General features: G+C 38.6%; 1 protein-coding gene across 4 annotated transcripts in view; it reads right to left on the bottom strand.

The window, feature by feature from the left end:
- The window catches only part of CDK8 (cyclin dependent kinase 8), a 68,796-nt gene that overhangs the window by 34,759 nt on the left and 8,608 nt on the right, over positions 1 to 25,429 (bottom strand). For 3 of the 4 annotated variants that reach the window (XM_054271946.1, XM_054271947.1, XM_054271948.1), the window contains exons 2-4: positions 14,330 to 14,405; positions 3,405 to 3,515; positions 264 to 404 (exon numbers count right to left, since the gene is read on the bottom strand). In XM_054271946.1, the coding sequence (XP_054127921.1) occupies positions 264 to 404; positions 3,405 to 3,515; positions 14,330 to 14,405 (328 nt within the window). Of the gene's footprint in view, positions 1 to 263; positions 405 to 3,404; positions 3,516 to 14,329; positions 14,406 to 25,429 lie in introns of those variants that run through there. The other variant, XM_054271949.1, reaches the window with a different exon arrangement.

Here is a 25,429-nt window from a genome sequence, read left to right as displayed (position 1 = left end):
CCATTTAAAATAGTTTATTTAGAAAATCAAAAAACATGAACAGCCATCTGATAGACTTGCTCTCATAAGCATATCAGATCACAGCCAGCTTTTAAAATCCACTCTACTAATCAAGGCTGTCTGACTGCAGTGTAAAAATATATATTTATTAGTACATGCTCTTAGCACCAAGGCTTTTGTTTCCCAGTGGTTTTTCATTAAGAAAAACAACCCTTGCCCTCAATCATCATCCCAGTGCTAAAACCCATTGAGGATCCACTTACCAAATCCCTGTGTAACACCCAGTTAGCATGCAGGTAGTGAATACCATCTAGGATCTGATACAACAGCGACTTCACCATTCCCCGAGGTAACTGAACTGGTTTCTTGTTTGCTTTAGAAGCCCTGTGAAACTTGATTATATGCTGCAAAGGGGAAAAAAGGAAATTAAAGTAAAAGAAGTGCAATGTTTACACAAAAAAGATTGCCATCAACTCCTTACACAAACTTCTTAGGGTTTTTTCAACCTTTCATGATTTGTTTTCCAAACTAGAAACATGGGCCTGAAGTACTAAAAAATTAATACTGTACTTAGTAAAGTGATCACCATCCCAAAGCAATCTCTCAAAAATTAAGCTGGTTTTTGCTGTGGTTTAACCCCAGAAAGCAGCTAAGCCCTGCGAAGTATGAGGAATACAAAATCAATATGACCATCAAAGCACATTTCCTTTTAGATCACTGATCTTTCAGGTTTTAGAGGTATTTTTGTTTGGGGAGTGTCTTTGTTAAGATAGGCTGATATCCTGTACATCAAATCACAGAATTACAAGTGTATTACCTCCTACATTATTTTACTTCTAAGTTTTCTCCTACAGTAATAATGACTGTAACATTCAAGACCTAATGCCAAGCAGAAATTTTTGCAAACTGTATTAGAAAGTTTATACATTTAAATCAGAAGCCCAGATTTATTCCTTCCTTCCTTATTTACTATATCCTTATAGCACAGTACTCTCAGAACAGAAGCTGTTGACAGACCAAGTCTACAAATCCGTCCATCTGGAAGTCAGCCACCAAGTCAGACACAGAAAAAGAACCTTTAGCAATTCTAAATTTAGACACAAGGATTGATGTCTGGCACCGAGGAGGAGCCCAAAAGGATGTGTTGTCTTAGTACTTGAGCCCCAGGTGTCAGTAAGTTCAACAACAAGGTGTGCCATAGTCATGGTAACCACTTCCATGTTTGCCTCCTTCAAACACAGAGGCAATTTCTAGAACAAACTTCCTAATATATCCACACTTTTTTTCTGTAATGGCTCGCACTTGTGTGATCATCAAAACAGCCCAAATCTTGTCTACCAAAACCTGGCACCAAACTTCTATCGTACGCTCTTCCTACGTTCATGACTCCTCATGTTCCAGGTGCCAATTAGCTAACCCAGCTATCTAACATCCTTTGGGAAACTGCCTTTGCTCTCCTGCTGCAGCCCAGCTCCATATAGCCTGCCCTCCTCCGCTTCAGGCAGCCAGGTTTGGCTTTCCTGGGAGGAACAGGCACATTTCTGCCCTGTCAAAGGTAAAAATGGAGATACACAGAGCAAAAAAACATTGATGAAAATGGGACAGTCCCTGCACTCTCAGCCAAGCACCACATGCAGAAGCATCCCTCAGCCTGAGCCACAAGTTTTACCTCTTCTCACCTCTCATTTCCACCAACTCCAAAATAAATGTTATTTTCATACAGTGGACAGAGAGAAGTGACTCTCAGAGATAGGCAGGAAAACAGATGGTTGTCCCAGACTTTTTTTCCTGCTCTAATACACTCTGTATTATCTAGCCCTTTCCCAGCCTTACTCAAAACCTGCTGTCCTAAATACACAAGTGCTGGAGCACTTGATCCATGGCCAGCTCTCTGGGGCACAAAGCCAGCCCAGTCATTGCAACCAAGTCTCTCACATCGAGATACAGTGAGCAACCAGGAGTTGGTGCGGCTGGGGAATTCTGGAGTTCATACAGGTACATGCATGTAAGCATAAAGCTCAAAATTGAGGGCCACTCCTAAGTTAGTTACATACAAACCAGTGTTTAATTAACAGAAATACTTCTGTGGTGATTTAGGTTAAGTATGAAGCAAAGCAGAAATGTATAAATACAAACAAAAACAGGTCATAGTAATAATAGCCCCAACAAATATGAAGCCTTGTAGCACATTTTGGAACAAAAAACTCTCAAACATTCCTAGACCTCAGTAGCTCAGTGTATCGTAAATATGGGGGAGTAGTGGAAAAAAGAGTGCTCTTATTTTTCCATCATATTAAAATAAAAACAAAACAAAACTGTACTCCATTTCCTCAAGATGTTGTTTCTGTTTATCAGCCTTAGGAATGTCTCAACATTTCAGCTGTTTGCTACCTTTTTTGTCTCTAATTTTACTTTGGTAACAAAACCTCAATAACAAGTATCAGAACTTCCAAGACATTTAACAGTAAGAAAATATCTTTCATTTAGCTTAGCAGAAAGAAAACTGACACACTACTTCTTAGTGTGTCACACTCATGATTCAGTGTGCAATTCTCACATGTACACATCCATAAAAATTTTCCCTCGTTACAAATTGTTTCTGTTGCACCCTTTGATATGAATCTTAGCATCTTTTGAGGTTAGCATTTGTACCATTGAGAGCAATCCTCCTTATGTATGTCAGCATTAATCTGAGGCACGCCCACCATTTTTCAGGGAAGTCATGGCTGCATGGTATTTTTCATTTTACCATGCTATTTTATTTTTTAAGCATTCCAAACGGATATTAAGCTTACAAATATTGAGTTAACAGAGGAATTCAGTTTGTATCTTAATACAAATTTACTTTGCCTCCAACAGGTTTATATTTTAAAGCTGTATCTTGCAATTAGGAATAAATAGCTTTCCTCCCAAATACACGGAATTTCTGCAGACAAGTTGAGAAAAATTTTTCCCACTGAAATGTATGAATTAAATATACAGTGGCACTACTCTCATTACATTACTCATGGATAACAACCAATGCAACTAAAACTCTGAACTGTCCTATTGAAAAAAAAGATTTTAAAAGGGAATTCACCTGCATAATCAATACATTTTCCTGCACCCTACTTTTGCTGTAATAGGGGTTTATATCTACATTTATTTAAGTAGACTTCCAGCTACTGAGAGCTGATTTCTGCAGATTTTTTGTAGCTTTTTATCTTCTTAAAGAGATCACAGGTTTAACTGTGTGGTGTGTTTACTTAACATTTTCCATTGCTTTTCCTTTAGTACTGAAAATGCTTCCAACAAACATGGAGTAAGCAGCTATGTTGTGCTTAAAACTTATGCATCTCCCCTGACACTGTCCCTCTGCTGCAATTAAAACTCGAAGCCTGGTACCTACAAACAATTCACCTTACCCAGAGGTCATGCTCAGCGTAGTCAAAGAGAAGCCACACCTTCCTGTCAGCATGAGAAAGGAACACCTTTTGCAGAGAAATGACATTTGGATGCTTGAGCTCCCGCAGCAACTGCAAAAGAAAAAGTCCACAACAGTTATATACACACATCCAGAGCTGGTATACTCAGAACACAAACAAGAGAAGCTGAAATCTGCAAGCCACAGAAAACCACTTTTTTTAATGAAAGAACCAGTCATTAGTTTCAAACCAGAGCTGAAAGCAGGTCATAACCCCCTCAGGGCATTCATTTCTTACTCATTTTCTAAAAGCTCAACTCCATGTAAACCTCATTATTATCCAGGACCAAGATGACTCTGCAAACAGCCAGCTGTGGCATCTGCCCTTTTGCATAGGCTGTAATCTTCAACAGTCCTATTCGGGGTACCCCATTTTCTCCTCACTTCCAATTATCTGAAAAAGCTGCATTTTCATTGCAGTCAGTTGAGACTGAATGGGATGGCTGATGTAGAGCCTGCTAATGCAGTCAGCTAAACCAAGATGTGGCTTGTAAGGTGGACTCTGCTGATCTACAAGGTCACCACTCTCCACAGAAGAGGGTCCAGCTTCTGCACCACAGCACAGACTACACCAGTAAGTACACCCACAAGATTACACCAGTGAGTACATTCACAGAAGGCACCCATAAAACAGCACCCAGTTCAAGAGAAAACTACTCTGCATGTACAAAGGCTGAAAGGTAACCTGGTACAGAGCTCTTGAGCTGAAACAAATCAGAGTACTAACAGCAGAGACAGCCCTAGCAAAGGGACACACCTGGATCTTCTTTCAGCAGCAGTGAGCCATTAAACCAGCTCAGCTGCTTCAGAAGCTACAGTTTGAACCCTACCAAAAGGAAAATATAGATGAGATACAGCACAACAACTGAATGCAGACAGCATCAGTGTATTTGAGGTCTCATGGTCATGTTACAATCATAATGTACTCATTCAATTGCTAAGAAAGAAAAAAAGCTTTATCTAAACAAAATGTAGTTAAGTATGACTACCCAGGACTAGCCGAATTCCTGCCAGTTCAGTGTTCCAAAAATGAGGACATTTCTCACTAAAAGGAATTGTTAGGGCTTTTTATTTTTTAAAAAAGTGCCAAGAGAAAATTAAACTACTCTTTGAATACAGAATTTACTTCTGAGACAATCTATTTTCAATAAAATATAATTTTCTCACTATGTAACAGAGGAAACAAAAAAAAAAAATTCTTTTCTATTTATACCTTTGTCATAAGTGCTAAAATTTTAGCTGCTACTGAGATAGTAAAGTGGAAGTATATATATGTGTGCTTGTTTCCTTCTTTCCTATTTCATTTGAGACAGACTTGCATTATGACTCACTGACCAGTCTTCAGTGTGCCATTTCTTGGAAAAAACGGACCTATAACCCACAGAAATTTTACCTCAAGTACAAGATCAAACAGGGAGATAGTGCAGAGAAGACAAAGCAGAAATAGAAATCAATGCAGAAGGCTATAAAGTTTCAGCATGGTAAAACTCTAGGATTTGTAAAGCACTACATCGAGGCCCTTTAAGGCAGGATCTGCAAGAAGTATGGAATTTTTTAAATGCCTGTAATTCCAAGAAAGAGTAAGATCAGTATGGGAAAAACCAAGAAATGCTTATTTGCACTTTTTTATCAATTACAGGTGGGGATCGCCTGTAGTAATTTAACCCCAGGCAGAAGCTAAACCCCACAGAGCCACTTGCTCACCTCTCTCAGTCAGACATGAATGGAAAAACAAAAATTCAAGAAAATTTGTGAGTAAGACAGTTTAGTAAGTGAAAGAAGAGGAATTAAACACCACACCCACAACAAAAAACAACAGAAGCAATGTGAAGGCAATCATGTACAACTTCCCACAAGAGAACTGGTGCCCAGCCAGTCTCCATGCAAAGGGAGGAGGGGGCAGGAATGGGACACAGAAAAAGCCTGAACACTATAAGCAATAGCCAAAGCACTGCTGGCTTATCAGCACTACTTTAGTCCACAAACTCAACACACTCCACCAAGAAGATTAACTGCATGCAAGACAGGCACAACACAGCATCAAAGACCAGCCTCTCAATGGTGAATGATGTTTAAGAATACACTGTGCCAGTCCTTAAAACAAAGTAATTTTTCTTTAATCAGCATAAATTCACATATTAAAATTATGCTAAAAAGTTTAATTAACTATACCAGAAGATTACATGACAGTTCAGCAACTATGTGTCCATACAAAAATATTGTATTTCCCGTGACCTAATGGACACATCTGTACCAGATACAACAAAATATTCCTTGATGACAGATGCAGATACTAGTCAGAACTCTTAAAAATAATGTAATGTTCCCTTTTGTCTGATCCCATTTTAAATCTCTCCTACTCCTTATTCCTGAGGTAGCAGCTATCACCTACCTAAAAAAATCCACCCTCTTCACATGAAATATGATTCAGCTTGGAGAACACAGAGAAAATCTATCACCAAAGCTGGACACAAATATGAGAAACTTTTAAGTAATGCAGGAGAAGAGCTCCCTGCATAGTGAGGCAATATAGATAGAATTCTCCCTTGTTTGTTCTAAGGTAGTCTTTGCAGACTTTGAGATTGACAGCATTCCTTGCTTTTTTCCTCACCACTCCACCTTGATCATTCCCCTTCCTACCTTTTATTTTTCCTCTAAACATCCCAGCAATCCTCTAAAATACCCAAAACCCCCACTATCCTCCTAAAAATTCCACAGCAACCTGCCTTCCTTCTCATCAGTCCCAGCTGACACTCACTCGTCAGGAGCATACCTGAGAAGTTCCTACTGCAGCTAACCACCATTGTGTTAGGAGTTCTGGCCTTTGCTACTGTCACTGGCACCACCTCTTACTGTTTGTGCATCTGTGCACTCAGTTTATCATTCTTGCTGGTTTCTGCCTTTGCCTTTTGTGTTGAATAACTGTTAAATCCACATTCTTTCACTTTGCTTAAAAATCCTGATGGGTTCAGTCAAAACCAGACAGCCACAACCCAGTAAACAGAAAGGCTAACATGTATCAGCAAATCCATCAGCATAAGGAAATGACTGCTGCAGTGGGACAGATGATTCCTGAGTCACTGTCTTGGAAAGGTTGAAATGTTCACAGTGACAAATGCAGTGTCTCTGAAGTATCTGAAAGAGCTCATGCAGATGATAATACATCACATGGGCTGCAAAGAGCATTTTCAGCAACCTCAGTCTCCACGAACCAGGCCTCTCTAGCCCATAAACCACATGCCTTTCCTACCAGATGACTTGACTTGTGTCCAGCAGCTGACAGAGTTCAAACAAAGACAGTTCAGACAAAGTAGACTGCAAGAAACATGCTGTGACTATCACTATGATGCCTGCTAATGATAAAGGGTATTTTTTGGCCTAATGACTTTTGTTATCTAACTGCTTCTGTCTATCGTAGCTCAGTTCTGTAGAACACAAAAAGAAAGCAGACAAAAATTATGTGTTTGGCTCTCAGTAAATTGCCTTCCTTTTTATTTGCATATCATATGATGATTCAAATCTATTTCCTCAGCCAGAAAGCTTTCTCTTATATTAGTTAGACTGAGTACCCCCTTATAAAGAAGGGACATCCAACAGACCTTCAAAGAACTAGAAATCAGCAAATGACAAAGATGCCAACACATCTGTTTTAGAAGCCCATGTTTGTCCCTGGCTGGTCCTACCCAAGTTTTCATACTGTTCAAGACCCAGCAAGGGAAGTTGTGGGCTCAAACTAAGGTCCCTCCACCTCCCTCTTGAAATGAAGAAATACTCATTCCACACAGCCATGGGTCAGCTGAGGGAAAGTAAATTAGTGTCCCAATGATGCATAAAATTCTTAAATTGCTTCAGGAACAAGGAAAAAGTGAAGTAAAACAGGATGATATTAAATAATCAACAGCAGCAGTAAGGAAACCAGGAAAACTGCAGCATGACTAAGACCAATCTTTTCTTGCACTAACAACAATTATCTTTCACATAAAATATGAGCTGAAGTCAGGACAATTTTTATGAACATGACCTGCTTCCTCTGGTGATATTCCTACATTTCCTGTGAAGCTCTCCATGACTGCAACAATTCTCACAAGCTAAGACAAAGCACTCTTCACGTAAGCGAGGATTTCTAGCTCTGCTGCAAATGGCATTTCACCCTTGCGCTTGACACTTGCTAACCTTTGTGGTCCAGGGAATGTTAACCTGCAAATGCAGCCTTGCAATACTACCATGCTTACTTCTATAATTCAACTTGCACTGGGGAGGTTAAGATCAGTTACTAGGAAAAATTACTTCACCAAAATGCTTGTCAAGGACTGGAACAGGATGCCCAGGAAAGTGGCTGCACTGCCATCCCTGGAGGTATGTGAAAGACATGCAGATGTGTTGTGCTGAGGAACATGGGTAAGTGCTGGACTTGGCAGCACTGGGTTAATGGCTGCACTTGATACAGGTCTTTCCAAACCTAAATGATGCCAAAATCCAGAAAGAGAGCACAGTTGCTAGAGCAGTTTGCCAGGTAACCCAGCCCAGGAGTCTCCCTTATGTCAGGACATCAGCTATCTTAGAAAAAGCAGCTTCTTGCTCTGACCACCTTCCTTTGAGTGCCACGCAGCACCTCTCCCAAGTCCTAGGACAGTCAGAAAACTGGCTACATACAAAGCCATTGGCAGTATCAACCAAATATTCATTTAAACAAAAGTCACTGTTGCACTACGTGGTTAGTTTGATAGCATAAATTCCAACTCTAATCATCATCTCATGCTTCAAAAAGGTTCTCATCAGTTTCACCAAGGGATCCAAAAACAAGCATCATACATTAAGCCATGCCATGGCCTTGAAATGCAAAAATGGGCAAGCAGGGCCTTGGAACACAAAGCAGACTGCAGTTGATGCAGAAAGGCAACTTTCAGGCTGGAAAGAGAAATGACAAATTTTACTCATCCTGTAACAAGTAAGGTGCCAGTGGAATTACTGCTACAACAGATGAGTATAGGCAGCAATAAGCCATTACCTGAAACATTATGTGTAATTCTGACCCATTCAGGGAAGATTAAATCCAAGTGCAACAGGGCAAAGAAAGCCTAAGCCTACACCCAGAGGAAGGGAGAGCCTACTGCTCAAAGAAAAGCAGCAAGCCAAGACAAAATGCTAATAGCCTGCCAAAACAAAGCACAGAAGAAACAGCCTCTATCTCTCTCTTTAAAAAGAGAGCAGAAGAGAAGAGCTATTTTAACTAACAATATTATGATAAGTACAAATGGGTACAAATTAGTCATGATTAATTTTGGCTTAAAGGCTGAATAATGTTCATAGACTCATTACTAGAATGAGACTCAGAAACTGCCTTCAGAGATCTCTTTTCCTTACAAGTTTAACTTGTAGCTTGCTAAATTTTTTAAGTACCCTTTGCTTTTCTGCAAGAGCAGGAGTAGAATACGACTTGAGAGATGTCACCCAATTCTAAGCCACAAACACCTGTAAAAACTTTCCAATCACTATTCTTAGTTTCCTATGAAACAGTGAAGCTCGACTCAAGTGCTTTAAACTTGTTATATAAACCAATCCCCAAATTTTATTATACAACAACTCAAATCCCCGGCTGGCTTAGCTGCTATGCATCAGACTCAAGATCTGTTTGCTCCACTGTAAATACAATTTTAGTTTTATATTTTCACAAGTCAGACATTGCACAGTACTAAAAAAGAACAGAATACCTGCTGAAAGTACATGCTGTTTTCCTTTCAGAAGTGTTCAAATAAAAGCTTACAAAGGCATTGTAACAAAGTTATAATACTGCTCACCCTAAGAATTTATTATGAAGCTGACGACACATTTTTGAAGCTCCAGTTCTTCAGACAAAGCAACAATTTCAAAAAAAGATGTATATTTTATTCTTTTGATTTTTTTAAACTCCTAAATGTGCAAAAAGGAAGCCTGACAACACAAAATGTCAAGTGAAAAAAACCCCCATATTTCTTTTTATCTTTCACAGTTTCTAAAATAAGCGAGTCTTATGTGATGTCACATGCAAATCAATATTTATTAGCACCTTCTAATTCCAAACACATCTGAAGTATTAAAAGAAGTGTTACTAAATGTTGTCTCAAAATAAGGAGGTGGGTGAAGAACCCAGAGGAGACAGACATTGGATGTCAAGCTTCAGCAAATTCTGCTGTCCACAGAAAACATGATTCCTAAGGATTCTAATTACAACATTTAGTCAGCATCTTTGTCCCACTGTCACAGAACTAAAAACAGTGCTACACTCCCTTCACACAAAATCTCTCAAGAATTCTGTCCTCAGATCAGTAATGTAGCTGGGGAAGTACTCAGTCAAAACTGATATTTTACACACCATGTTAGTACTAAACAAAAGCATCTGAGAATCATTAAACATGCCAAAAAGATTCAAATTAAACATCTGTCTTCCTCAGTACTTTGTCACCTTTCACTACACGGAAAGATTGCCAGGAAACCATAACATGCCCTCGGCCATGAAGAGGGCTTGGTCTTTCTCATGGAAACTGCTTTCACTGTTAGCGTGGAAGGGACACGACAACCCCCATAACCTGAGGAACCTACACCCAACTATTGTTCATTGCCACACAGCTGGTTCAGGATCTCTTCAGGCAAGCTCATTATTTGTTCCTTAACAGGGGAAGGTGCTGAAGAGGGTAAATCCTGGTGTCACCCAGTTTAGGCTTCTGCCTCATTGAGTCTCTCTGGCTGCTGCAGGCTGCAGAGATCACAGTCATCCTCAGACTGGCTATGAAAGAGCCTTTACAGCCTTCTTCCATCCCTTTCACTGGCAGAGGGAAGAGAGACCTGATAATCAATGGTGAGATACTATCATCACTCAGGGCACAGAAGACCCAGTGTGTGAGAAGGACCAGTTACTCCCTAGAGGAGTCTCCTCCACCAAGGTCAACTCAGGTAAGACCACTCACCAAGAGCAGCTCCCTTCTCCCTTGCCATGGGGGCTGAGCCTGCTGCTGTGCCTCTGTGTCTGCCTCTGCCACCCTCCAGTCCCGGTGAAAGCCACAGGGACAGTGCAGATGCAGAGATGAGCAGGCCTGCTGCAGAGGCTCTCCCTTTCACAGGAGTTCTGTTAAGTAACAGCACATCCAAAGGACGCTTCAGCTCTGCTTGCTCACTCCACAAAACTGCTCTTTTGCCCTTTGGTAAAGGTGAACATCCTACAGTCACACTATCACTAGATCCAACACAGAGGACATCATCTTTTGTGATAACAGCCTGCACTTGTTACAACAGGAAACATAAAGTCCTAGGAATGCCTCCAAGGCAGACCTAAAGAGCAAAAACAACCAGAGAAGCCAGCTGCTTATTGTTCTGTAGTTTTCTGTTCCATGCCTGGCAGCCTCAAGGCTGTTTTAACTCACACAAACTGGATATGGTGTTTAAAGGACACAACTCAGACAGGAGACGGCCAGAGCACAGCACTGTCCACCTCAGATCTGCACTGTCACTTTCGCCATTTCCATCACTGAAAGCATCTCCTATGACACCCAATGACTTCCTCTTCAGAGCCAAGACAAAAATTAATGCTATCAGGTATTTGTGTTGACCTAACCAGGCACCAATAAACAAATTACATGGAAAACTGGTAAAAAGAAAAAAACAAAAAAAAAATATCCCAAAACGCTCATAGCTCCCTCAACTAAACAAAACAAAAATCCCAAACAAAACCTCAGCCTAAGCCAAGTCCTCGCTAGCCAAAGGAAGCATATGCAAGCAAAGTACTTGCAAACCTGCTAAAACTGAATGGAAAAAGCTAACCAACATAACACATTACAGCAAGTGACTTGGTTGCTTCAAAAGCTACGACTTCTACATAGGAAACTGTCCAAGCCAAAATCCTGAAGCTCTATTTAAAGCCTGGTTAACTACTTCAGCTTTCTACAGCCTTGAAGAATTCTCCTGCTTTGCGAACTGTGAAATAGCATTTGCTGCACTATTCCAGGTGGATAGACTGTAATGACTTTCTTCCACGTGATTAAATCTGAAGACGAGGAATCAATCATTTGGGCTTGTACATTCTGCATATTTTTGTACAAATCTTCTCACCATTCGATCTCTCTGCTCTCCCATCTACCACAAATTACATTTGTGGCATGCTGAACCTGCAGTTTTCAGTGCCTGCCTAAATCCTCAGAAGTGAAATTGCAGATCACAAAACAGATACCCAGTATAGCAGGCAGTGCACAGATCTGCAGAGAACAAGATATGAGCAGCCAAACATTCAGTTAAGGTTCTGAAAGAGGCAGGATTCACAAATGTTTACCATGGTGGATGAATAGGGCAAAGATAAGGAAAAATACAGCTCTTCAACTAGCTTGATGTGAAACATATTGATTCAATTAGCACAGTAACGGTTAGCTCCACCAAGTAAACAGATGGTTGAAGAAAATCAAAGTTCAAATGATTGAAGGAAAAAAACCCAAACAAATCACTTCTTTAAACTGAGTTATAGATTTAGCTCAGCCCATAACTGATTCAGACATCTGAAATCAGGTCTCTAACCCAGTTGAAACCTTTCCCTGTAACTGATGAATTTCAGTAGTTACTTTATTTTTCTTACACTGTTCTCCGACTCAGATGTCTGCATCAAACAGATGTCTTAAAAGAGTAAGTTATGGGCATTTTTAAACATAAAAGTTGCTCAATACTCCAAACCTGGAGTTAGACATCCATAAGACACAAAGCCATGGCAGAGTTGTAGAAAGAAGAGCTTCTCTGGGATTTATATCAAACTATATTCTTCCTAGACTATCACCGAGTAGAAGATACAAGCCTCAGCTCTCCAGAGAAACTGAAATGGATATGGATCATATGTAAACCAAATCATCCTAGTTCCTCCTAACACCACCACGCTCTTAACACATTGATGTTAATTTGGATAGTCCAGAACACACTGTAACAAAGTCTGGCATGCAGCCTTGACTTTTTAAGTACAACAACAAATAATTTTATTATTTATATGTACAGATGACAGGGTATAATACTGCTGGTTAACTCAGTAGCATTTTCACATATGTTACATATATTCACATTATCAATATAAACAGTATGATTATTATCATCATCAATTTGATTCATTTCCATAGGAGGTTCATTTTTCTCCCTTTATAACATTAACTGATAGAAGGGTGGAAAAAACCTATTTAACAGAATTAAAATAACACCATTCTAGGGGGAAAAAAATTCTCCTGTTCGCTTCAAACAGCAACATCAAAAGAATGGCAAGAAACCAATTCAAACCCAGAAGTCCATAGTGAATTATTAATTCAACTGCAGGAAAATTCAACCACATTATTAGAAGTCAGAAGCCTGGAAGCATAACCAGAAGCAAAGAAGCTCAAGACATACTGCTTCAGGTTTCTCCTATCCCTACACCTGCTTTTGGCTCCATGCCTCTCTTGGCTCAATACCTGCTTTCTTGGCATCTTTGGTATTTGCACTGTGTTCCCTCCTTCCTTCACCAATCCTGTCACACATGGCCCTGAGCTGTACTGCTGTTCTCTTCCAAAGGCACATGCTGCAGCAGCTCAGAGCACGGAGAAAGCACTCCTGCTGCTTGTTCCTTTTCCATCAATACTGGGGGACCTTGCTGCACAAGAGGAACGAGGCCAAATCCTTGCTGCCTGTCAGCCAAGTTAATGATTCTCATAATGCACAGAAACTGAATTACAGTCATAGACAGAGCAGAGACACCTCCCTAACACCAGCCAGGCTTCTCCTGCCAAGTTCAAGCAGCACAAACTCTTCAAATCTTTTTACGTAAATCACTGCAGAAAGACAACAACTTATCCCAAATCTCTCTGAAATGGTACCTGACATTTCCTAAAAGCATTCAGCCTGAGTCACAGTATTTGGAAAACTTGTGCCCGAGTGGCTGAAAGTAACAAAATTTAAGACCCTGCTTCCTGCTCCTTTAATTCAAAGTGGATGCCTACAATAGCGGAGGGCTCAGCTTTCATTGGACAAAAAGAGCATCTCGTAAAGAATACTCTTTGTGCTTCTTTTTCACCTCTGTGCAAGGACTAATGTTTTTGACATCACTAAGCCAACTGGAATTTGACTAAGTGGGAAAGCCTAGTACTCACTTCAGTCATAGAAAATGAAATTTAGGGTGAAGTTTTACACTCTTGAGGAATATGGACTGAAAAGAAACTATTCCCTTCCCACACACACCCTAAATAAGTTAGGCACATTTCCTTTTAGAAAGCAACTTCATTTGAAACATTTAAAGAACAAACCCAAGCAGCTATAAAACATAAGAATATACAACAGGTAAGTTTCATAACACCGGGTTTTCCACTACTTCTTCCCAAGCGTCTCATGAATTATAACCAGACATTATTCACCAGTTTCTAAAGGCATGAAATATACAAATCTAAGTCTGAAAAACTAAAGAACGTGTTTGAACAGCCTTTATGGCTGCATTACAGCCTCCAAGGCAACAACAGCCTCAGTTTATTCACCTAAACAGAAGTTAAAATGTTTTAATCTCTGTAAACCAACAAGAACTAATTTCCTTAGAAAAAGAACTGAATACTACAAGTCAGACCAAATGTGACATTTAAGTCACTAACGCCAATTGTGTTTTTAAACTGCTGCATTTAAATATGATCTGCCCTGAGGCAGGCAGTTGCAACTTAAAAACAGTCAGTTTCAGACAGCATACATAACAGGTACATAAAATCTCCCATGACATTTGTACTTACTTTATATCTCTATGATAAAAATACAGCATCCACAGTAAAATAACATGACTGAGCAGAAAAAATCCAGTATGCATGCAAATTAATAATTTTACTAAGTTTGCAAGTAAAAACAACTGTTACTTACTGCTATTTCTCTGCATGCAGACATGGAAATTCCAGTACCTTCTATCTGTTTTAAAGCGTAATCTTTATCATCTTTCCTGTGAAGAGAAAAAGAAATTTGGTTTGTTTTTTTTTAATTGCACCGTAAATTCAAAGTGAGCTGTTCAGTACCATTCAGAGATCAGTTTCTAATTAATGCAAATTATGCATGTTATTTTCTTTTCATTCTTTATTAGTTAAATGCCTGGATATTCAGCTGAACTGTAACCAAACCACAACACTCTATAAAGTTAAAAAATCAGTTTGCTCTCATTACACTGACATCACTTAAAAACTTGCTTTACTAAATGCAATGATTAACACTTCTTCCATTTCTTCCTTCTATTATCAAAAAGAAAACACAGCAAACAATTAGCACTAGAAATAAGCCTAGCTAGAGCTTTATCTCACATAAATGTATTACTCTAGGACACAGTAAGTCTCGCCCATATTTTAATGAATTCTTGACCAGCCCAGAACTAATGTCACATTAAAACACCTTTTCTTTCTCCTAGGTACCAAACTGCAATTGAAACTGCCAAGAATAATTAAAAAACTCCACCAGATGTTAGAGCAATGTGAAGAATCCAGAAGTCGATTCCAGTGGAAGGTGTCCCTGTCCCTGACATGTGAGCTAGAACTGGATGATCCTGAAGGCCCCTGCCAATCCAAACCATTTTATGAGTCTGTGAAAGTTTGCTTAGGTTCAAATGTATATAACACTCCTAAAAGCAATAATGTGACCTTTCTGTACTTCAACCAGTATATACCTTAGAGTCACTTACTAAAAATGCAAGCTTATCAGTAACTCCAACTACCAAAAGCAAAATCAGGAAGAGATGAACTGCAGCAAAAGAAGACCCTGAATTCTTGCTCATTCTCAGCCTCAAAGACTCAAAACTTTTAAGAGATGGAGTGCTTGTCATTCCCACTTCTGGGCAGGCATCCACAGTGCTCCTGGGGGGCATGACACTTAACAGCATTGCTTCAATATTTGGAGCACTTTTATAGCCTCAAACCTCTAAGTTACATAAGAAGTCTTATTCATTTTTAATGACTCCAGCTTTCACAGCCATGAAGAGCCATCCTAAAAAAATGAAATTCAACCATCTTTAAGGCACATAAAACTAAGCTGTAGTTAAGGACTGGGAACCAATCTACTTGTTCCTTCCAGTTCTCACAATTTGTAGAACTTTGAATTGCTTTATTTCTACCTAAACCACACACTTCTCCCTATTCATCACCACCTAGGGAATGGAGAAAAAAGTGTGAAATTAATGGGCAAAATCTGAACACAGATAATGAGGAGAACGAACTAACAGCAAGCAGACAAGAGAAGATTTCAGTAAGGGGCCAATTACATGGATGCAGTGAGATAAAAGACAAGAAAATACACAGCATTTGACACAAAAAAAAAAGAGAAAAAGAATAGGGAAGGCAACGATAGAAGGCATTAAGAAGCTACCATGTAATAAACCCCTAAAATTTTCTGCCTGGAAAAGAAAGAGACAATGCTGAGCACAAAGTCTTGTGGCCAAAACAAGGTGTTACACAATCCCCCAGAGTATATACCTCTGTACAAGTTAGATGAAAATAAGTTGCATGAAGCTATTATGATACTAAGCACAAAACTGAACTGTGCAATTCATGATGTAAGATTATTACAGGGATCAGAAGCACAAACAGATTTAAAATCAAATTACATAATTTCATCTTTTGATGATGTTTGGTAATTTGATTTTAAGATTAAATTAACACAAACTCATGGTGGATGAGGACGTTATGGACCACTCCACGAGCAGCTTCTGAACATAACCCCAAGCTGCTTTACAGCACAGAGATTTTGAATGTTGCTGATAGAAAGAGGGGGAAATTTTCACAGCAAAAAATTGTTTTATCCTCTACCTGCCTTAGAAAGCAATGGCTATCCAGCTGTCACTCAATAGAAATATGAAGCAGAATGAATTGGACTATAGGTTATTCTCACTGCCCTACACATTTATCTTCTTCATTTTGAGGTGTTTGGAGAGATCTCTATTTCAAGAGAAGCACTTCCACGCAGCTGCTGTTACATGCATTACCACCACTGTCAGGACAGGGAGCATAGTGAGCCAGACTAAAGGTTCTTCTCATTGCCCTGCTGCTCATCTGCTTAGATTTCAAGGTCTTTGAAGGACAAGTCAGTGTTAACATGAGGTACTACCATAAATCTAGCCACATTACAACAATGAAGCCTGCCATATACTTAAGATGGTACAACTGCTTTTAATTGGTCAAATTTCTGCCAAATTCAATCTGGACTAAAATTCTCCATACCAGATGGCAGACCTTCTTCGGAAATTTTTAGGGGAAAAACCCCTCAGCTGTTTCCTAGAACAAAATTGGAAGAACATTCTTTCAGCTGAGTATGTTAACTCTTTCACAATCAGGGCTTTAATGCTGAAATTCAAGAGGATGGCTCGAAGAACACACCATTTGGTCTCCTCTAAGCAATGAATGAAGTCCTTGAAAAAATTAATCTTCTCACATTAAAGGCCATTTTAAGAGCTGAAATCAGGAGCTTCAAAGCCCAATCTTGCTTTGCCCTTACAGTGACCCAGGGCTGTGGGGAATGAACTGTTCCCTTGCTTTGCTCTGCCCAGCTGCTGCAGGTGGGAACTGAGACAAACTGGCCTCTGCTGGGTCCTCAGCCTACCCATGCAGTCTAGAAGAAATACAGGCATGGCAAAAAGAAGGAAAATAAATTAAGTTTAGGGATAAAGCACATTTTTTAGCACCATGCGACACTCCACTCCAGAATGAGGAAATAAAATAACCAAAGACTTCTAAGACTTAAATTCTCTGAATTGTGCTAGTAGAGTTGAGATACAAAGCAATAAACCAATTCCTAACCCACTCCTAACATGTTCTACTCTGAGGCTGCTAAAATACCATGATTACCCAACTAAACTCAATGTCAGCTTTTCTATTTATAGGAGTAGGAACATCCTATTTTTACCTTGAAGCCAAGTGGTATTTTCATTGAAAAACCTAATGTAATTCTTTCAGAGCCAAGGAAATTAGGGGAATACTTTTTAAAGGGAGTGGTAAGCATCTGCAGGAGTGCCAAACACCATGACCAACCTTATTTTACAAAACTTAAAAAAATATTTTGCCAATAATCTGTTTAGAATCATAATGCAGCCCAAGGCTTCTCCATGATTTTGGACATGGGCAATTTCCTTCTCTGAAAATAAAGAGATGTTTGAAGATAAAGAGACATTCAAAGACAAAACAGAAAATAAAAAGAAGTAAAAAGAAAAAAAAAATTTAAAGAAGTCCTGTTTATAAACATCTTCCACAGCCAACTGTGAGTAACAAAATGGGCCCCTTAGCAGGCTGTATTTTAAGGGCACAGTAAGACTCAATTCAACTGAATTTCTTCCTTCTAACAGAGAGCTCATGTTGGGAAAAATCTGCTTTCTTTCCCTGTTGCCTAGAATTTAAACATTAAGTAACCTCAGAAGCTCCTCCACCTATCAGTAGGCTTAGAGAAGCTGGTCAATCTGCAAACTTATTTTCCTACCAATTTATTCTTACTTTCCTGCACTTAAATAGTGGTGCTCCCCATCAGTAACATGCAGCATGAGAGCAGCAAGAATAAGAAAACTCACTTTGCACACTGCTGCTGACAACAGCAGTACTTATTGTAGGAATGAGCAAACTACATAGCCTTGTGGAAAATCCTCTGAGGGACAGCACTAACATCAGAGGTGTAAACTTGAAAAAAAGGTTACCCTCAACACCACGTACAACAGATTCTAATGACAATAGCAAAAAAAAAAAAAAAACTACTAAAGTACCATTTAAAAGTCTAAAATATGTTGCACCTAAAAAAAATCTGTACATAAGAAAGGACGCCTATTACATAAAAGGCAGATTCTAAAAAAATGAATTGTTATTTCATCTCACATACCAAAAATGTTGTAGAAATGTATTGACATAACACTACAATATACCCTTTACTCAGATCATCAGAGCAGTTCAAAATTCATCTTAGTAATAAATATAGCAGAATAAAGTACCAAAGTCTTTAAATCAGGGATGATCATGGTAAATTCATGTTACAGTTAAAAATCTCAAATTCAAAATTAACTGGTCACAATGTAGGATTAGTTGTGTCTATAAAGAAGGAGATGTGAAATCTGACTGCAGTTAAACATGTGAAGGAAACAGACGCTTAAGTTTTCAACTACCAAAGGGAACTATAAATGCAGTATCTCTTCTACAGAAAATTAACTGTTTATGCCTCTTATTCCCTAAAAATAAAAAAAAAAAACCTGATAAGGAAAGATAAGCCTACTAATAAAACATGTGTAGGTGTTTTTTTTTAACTTCTACATGTTAAATTATGAAAATCAAACACAACAGCAAAGTACAACTTTTAGGAGACTTGGCATTTTCATTTTGTGGCATCATTCACTGTCTCTTCTCCCAGGTCACACCAGTGAAAATTTTTGGTTTTATTTTTAAATAAATTAGAATCACCCTAGTCATACAAGAGATTCAATGAAGTCTACAGGAAGCAGTAATTCAGTTCCTGGGAAGTGCATAAATGCACAAATGCAGTTTTTGAAAGATTTAATTCTTTTATACTAAATGCCCACAATACAACCACAGCAAACATTTAAACACAAACCATAAGAAGACATAATTTTCTAGAAAGCACAGCAAGATGAGCACAGACTTGGTACCCAATCAAATGATGACTTGCAAAAATAGATTTATCTATTTCCCACAGATATTATCAACACCACATTCGTGCACTAAATAATCTTGCCAGAATAAGTTATTTATACTAGTAGTTCTAATTGTTTTGCATTTTGTACCTATTAACTACCATCCCAGCATGCTGGAGAACCAAGGGGCAAAGAACACAAGAGGTTCAGGTTCTCAGTGCCTTCTTGGCATTGGTTTTCCCACCACAGCACACTTTCACAACTACACATTCTCAACACTAGTGGCACAGTCCTGGTGAAAGGAAGTAGAGGAAAACCAAGTTAGGGACAATGTCAACAAACTGGAGACACTCAAGTCCATGTGACCAGGTGGGCTGCATTTAAGGGTGCTTAACGGTGCTGGCAAATGTCATTGCAAAGCCACTCTGTTATTTGCAAAAGGTCACAGTGCACACTGGCAGATTCCTGATCATTGGAAAAGGGCAAATATTGGGACTCTCTCTGAGAAGGGCAAAAAGGTTCACTGATATTATAAGCCAACCAGACGAATCTGTCTACAAAAAGGTTACACAGCAAACCCTCCTTTAAGGAAAGCGGATGACTGGGAACAACTACCAAGGATTTTCCAAGGATAAGTTGTGTCTCATCAACCTGAGTGTCCCATGCAATGAGAGGACAGCGAAAAAGCACAGGATGTTACCTTGACCTTAGCAAAGCTTGTGACGTGATCTCATCATACATGCAGGGCCAAATGAGAGAGCCTGGACAGCACGCAGCTGCATGGGGCTGAGCTGCCCAGGTTAATCCTCAACAAGCACATAAACTGCCTTTAAAACTGAAGAATGCAGTAAAATTTAAATTTACATTGTCACAACAGTGGAGAATGAGAAATGCTGCAAATTGTAAAGACATTTAAATGTATGGAACCCAGCAGTTATCACTGCACATGTTTCAATGTACAATGCTGACCAGGTATAACTCTGCAGAATGAGATATAACAGTTCTGTGAAGATAGAGGGTCACAGTCAAATAGCAAAAATTATGGGCATCGGCAGAAAATAAATTATACAGGAAAAAATGGATACTGGCTACTAGATACAACAGCTGAGAAGTCACACTATAAGCACCTGACTTCCCAGAAACACATTTAGGTCAAAAGTTTTGTCAAGCTAATTAGCACACACAGTAAATCTCATCACTGACCCTGTACCTTCAGGTAATCCTAAAATAAAGAACAAAATCCTATAAATCATTCTCTCAAAAATATCTGAGCTAACAATGATGCAATGACAATCACTTCATCTTCTTGTAATTCCCTTTCCTACAAAACCTGCTGGTTTTCACATATCAAAATGTTTTCCAATTATGTTGACAAAAAGAACTGAAAAATACCAAGAAGTTTTGCACAATGGCTTGCTTTGAGTCAATGAGTTGCTGCTGAAACAACCCCTTTTTCATACACACACACACTCCTGTCCTTTGCACTAGAGCCCAGGCACTCGTTTTCTGATGGAGATGAGCTTGTTCTGACGTTATTCAGAAAGGTATTTCCAGATTTTTCTTTGGTACACTTTCTGCCCCATTAGTACACTGAAGTGGCCTGCTGAGTGCTCAGATGAACACCAGACTTGGATAAAAACGAAAAGCAGACATAGCAGAAGTACAGCAGTTCCTGTCCACATTTAAGATGATGTTAGATTAGCTTCTAACCAGCACTTCTTTTTCCACATCAGCTGGATGCAATACATTCACATTTGCCAGCTAAGTGCAGCACCCCCTGCAGAAGTAATTATGATCACTGGAAAAATTCACCATAGCTAAAGACACATTTTTCAAAATACGGAAACAATATAAACTAAAATTATGTTCTTCTCTTATAGAGGTTTAAGAAGGACTTAAAAGTTATTTTACTTTTACTGATGCTCTATGCATATTATGAATATAAATTTCCAAAAATTTATTATTCTAAAAAATACCTAATTTTACAAGAGTCACTCATGGGTTTTCTCTTGTGAGCACATTTCAGTTAAATTGGCTACAGTAAATTGGACGAAATCAAATCAGAAGATAAATATTAGCTCAAATTATTGCTTCTTCATTTGACTGAACTTAAAAACATTTTGAAAAATGCAGTAGTTCTATAACATGCATTAAACCTACAGGAAATAGGTTAACATTATCTTCTGTATTATAAACTGTGTTCCACACAACCAAAGCATGACTATTTTTAAAAGTTCAGATTTATTCAAGCCTGGAGTATTTAAATGTATTTACAACCAGCTTAAAGTTTATCCCATCATAAATTCTAGCTTGTTCTTTTCAAGGAAGAAATCTGCCAAAACGGAGATAAAATCCCAGATTTTGTCATGAAAGCCTCTTATATATTAATATATGAGAAAGGATTATGAATAATACAACCCAGTCAGAAAATCTGTGAATCTGAACTATTGTTTTAAGCATTTCAGCTAAAAAGAGCAGTTTATAACTCTTCTCTCCTCTACAAAGAGAACATGAAAATAAAGAACATCTCATTCCAGGAAGAGAAGGGAATCAAGTGCAGCTGGTACTAGTTAATCAGTAGATGAGATTAAATTCAGTTCATAAAGTAGTGTGACTTCTTTCATATTTGTCCTTGCCACCAAAAGCAGTATCTTCCACCCATTCTAATACAGATGCCAGCATTAGGACCTCTTTAAATTATCACACACTCAAGGGTGCTCACTCCCAAAGGGAAGATTTCAGACAGCTTCCCCATTTATACAGAAATAAATGTTATTTACCTCTTCAACTTCAAATGTGAGATAGACAAAAAATAAAAATAAAAATGCATGGAAACATGTTAAAAATAAACAACAAAACCCAAACCAACAAAAATCAAAAAGTGGTGTTCAACTGTCTAGAATCCGCTGGAGCTGAATGAAGTCTCCAAACAATACACCATCCCTGCAAAACTTGCACATTGCAAAACTCAGAAAAATTGATAGAAATTTCATATTTCATTTTAATTACCCTGCTGTTCTCTCCTTTCTCTTCTTTTTTTCTGGAGATGTAACAAAAATAAATGCCTTAATGCTAGGCAGCGAATATCTTGCAAGTTTGTCAATAAGTTCTAGCTGAATTAAAAATTTAACTTAAGGTCTAGCAGAAAGATCTTATTTAAAATGTAAACATTAAACAATCCAGTAGAAGAAAAAAAAGACTTCCCTCTAAGACAAAATTTCAATAAATTTGCATGGTAAGGGTTGGGTTTTTTCCCCTTTTCTGTGTATCATGTACGTGATACACAGAAAAAGCAGAGGCAAAAGACAGCATATGCAAAAGCAGGGAAAAAAGACAGTTTGTGCTCTTCATTGTTGCTATTAGCCCCCTGCTGCCCCCGCCCCCATACAGCTTATCCTCAAAGTAATGCTTCAGAATGAGTCAACACTTTAATATTTTTAATATATTTAAAGTGCAAAAAAAGCAATTTTTAGACTGTGTGCTTTAAAAAAAGCAAAAAGAAAAACCTTTACCAAAGGATAGAAGCATATAAGGTGCATAGTTTTTCACTGAAGCTGGTTTCATCTGATTTTACAAGACGTCATATGAAAATAAAAGCCCATATTACTCACCTCAATGCTAACACAAATAAATTAGTCCAGGGGAAAATGCATTAACAGAACTGAATTTATTAAAGGTCTAGCTAAGGCATCAATATTTTTTCCATTCCCAAAATACTTAGGAGGACATGGCAAGATCGCTGGGCCATAACAGCATCATTATTTTTATCAGATAGCAAGGCTCATGCTGAGAATACTTTCTACTTCAAAATAAATCCTTCAATAATCAGAGCTTTTAATGGGTAAGGAAAAAGTATTCTCCAAAGCTGGAGGAAAAACCATCAACAGCAAGCTAATAAATACAAGGGCTTCTGAGATGGCTGATGTGGTAAACGGCAATTACTGATTCCCTTTATTCCTTTTGTTCTTAGATTTTATTTTTTTTTTAATTAACAACTTTTGCCACAACATGTAGTTTGGCAGCAAGTTCAAAGCAACCAAGTAAATTCAATGATGCACTGTAAATGTGGTTCTTCTGATCTAAGAATTTGCTGCGGTCAAAAGGAAAGTCTTCTCTCAACATCTCTGCCTTGCTGCTCCCAGCCAAAACATTCCCTTCCTTTATGCCAGCTCTGATCTGTGCCACACTGCATGACAGAACTCACTTCCTGCATTTCCCTAAGAGTTATCTACTTCTGAAAAAGAAGTTAACTAATGTTAAGTAAGTTCACTAACATAGGTTAACTAATTCTGTCCATTTACAGCAGGGTACAAGGAGTATCAAAACCAGCATTAACAGAGTATGTGGTAAGAGCAAAAGACAGCAAACGAATGAGTAAAGGAGAGACACAGAGATGGAGGAGAAAAAGCAAGATACCACTCGCTTCACACCCTGCTTTCTAGTGGTAATACCACAGGAATTATGGCTGTCCATAACTCAAAAAAACCAGAAAAAAAGGGCAAAAAAACCCCAACAAAAAAGACCATCTTGCCCATAGCCCTGCAACTAGCTCCAGCACAAAATTTCTGCAGGGGAGAGAATCCCTGGGATTTGGTTCTCTTTTCATCTCTTAATACACAAAACTGTAATTTGACAGCCAGCCTAAAACCTAGGTTTAAATCCACACAATTATGAAGATCACTCCTATGAGATTAGCTGATGGGCAGCAGACCCCTGCTCCAGACTCAAAGCTCCATGGTGCTTTACCAAAGGTCATGGCAGTCTTACCAGTACTTTTATAGGAAACAAAACAAGTGATCTCTAAAGGAAAAGACTGCTGTAATTCATCTGCACTTTCCTTCTCTTCTTCAGATTGCTCTTAACTCACCTCAGTATTTTTATCATTGCAGAAACTAGAAGCGGCATAAAGACAGCACAGCATTTCAAAGCATCAACTACAAACTGGGTTAAAACACAGGTCTATACTCCAGAAAGCCATAATTTCATCGGGTAATTTCTATTTTTGGCCCATTTTTCATCAGTAGTCAAATGTATGACATTACTTTGTTTACACAGAAGCAACATATTTGCTGCTTTTAAAAAAAGCCTAACAGTCACAAACTCACTATCGCAGGAGCTACAAGTCTACAGATTATATTAGCTTATTTACTTGCCCTTAAGAGAATTCTCTTTCAGAAATGTATCCAGTCACTGAACAACTGTTTCTTCTCAATGACACTCAAGATTTCAGATACTTTACCCATCCCGTGCTCTCACAGACAAAAGAATCCTTGTCCATGAGAATGAATGAAGTTTTCACACAGACACCGCTCCACATTCCCGAGTATTGTTGCTGCTTCTGTGATGAAGGAATTAGAAGCACCTACAAGACTGAAAATAAGACTTACACCAACACTGGCAGTGTGCTTTGTGCTCCACTCCATTCCTATTAAGTTCTGTGATTCTCTCTGCTTTTTAGCAATTGCTTGCATTGAACTGGCACTTTGATGAAAGTGTCATTATAAACTCCACAACTGTTGTCTTAAACAAAAATTAACTTGTGTGTGTGTAAACAAAGAACAATTTTCCCAAACAAACAGCTCCACATCAACTACAATGTGTTATTGGGAGATTGTGATGATCAGGGTAAAGCCCTCATGATCAGCCCTTGCGTTCAGTATCCCAAGTAACACTCATCAGCAAAGCTTCTCCCCCATTATTTATGGCAAGTGATTTCCAAACAAAACTTCTGAGCAGCACAGACTCCTGGGAGACACCACTAATGACCTCTCACCATTATTTCACATCTCCAGCTTCTCCATACAGAGAAGGACCATCTCTAAATTCAGCTTTAGTCTCTGGTAGGAAGCTTAACAGGATGCCTTTCGAAAATATAGTTAAGATTACATAAACTGCATTGTCTTTAGCCTATATTTTAACTCCACTGATGCATTCTAATTGACTTATGAAGTGCTGAATGTGTTTTGCAAGACTGTTCTTTCCATCTCAGTACCTACCATGGGTCCACTATCTCTGCTTTTGGTTCACCTTATCAATTAGTAGTTTCCACTTTCCAGAGAGTCCTTTTAAAATCTGATCTCACCACTGCCCCTTTCCAGCCTTTCCTAACTGGGACAATTTAAAGCACAGGGTTATACTTACTGGTTAGAAATTTGCTCCTTGACAACTGTCTGCACCTGAGACAGATCCCTCAATCACTGTCTTCACTGCTAATCCTTTAAGTTCTTTCATAACATCTACATTCACTTTGCTCCTATTTCTTTATTCATCCTTCAGAGAAGATTTAATTTTTCAAAGAACATATCCTCACTCCCAAGGGCTTCCTTTATTCTACTATTTGAGCATGTCACATTTTTTTAATTGAT

The sequence above is a fragment of the Melozone crissalis genome, unplaced genomic scaffold, assembly GCF_028551555.1.
Source record: "Melozone crissalis strain CALT ecotype California unplaced genomic scaffold, PUWL_Pcris_2 ptg000013l_1, whole genome shotgun sequence".
Lineage (NCBI taxonomy): Eukaryota > Metazoa > Chordata > Aves > Passeriformes > Passerellidae > Melozone > Melozone crissalis.
The sequence above is the reverse complement of the archived record's forward strand: the minus strand, read 5'-3'. Positions and strand labels throughout refer to the sequence as shown.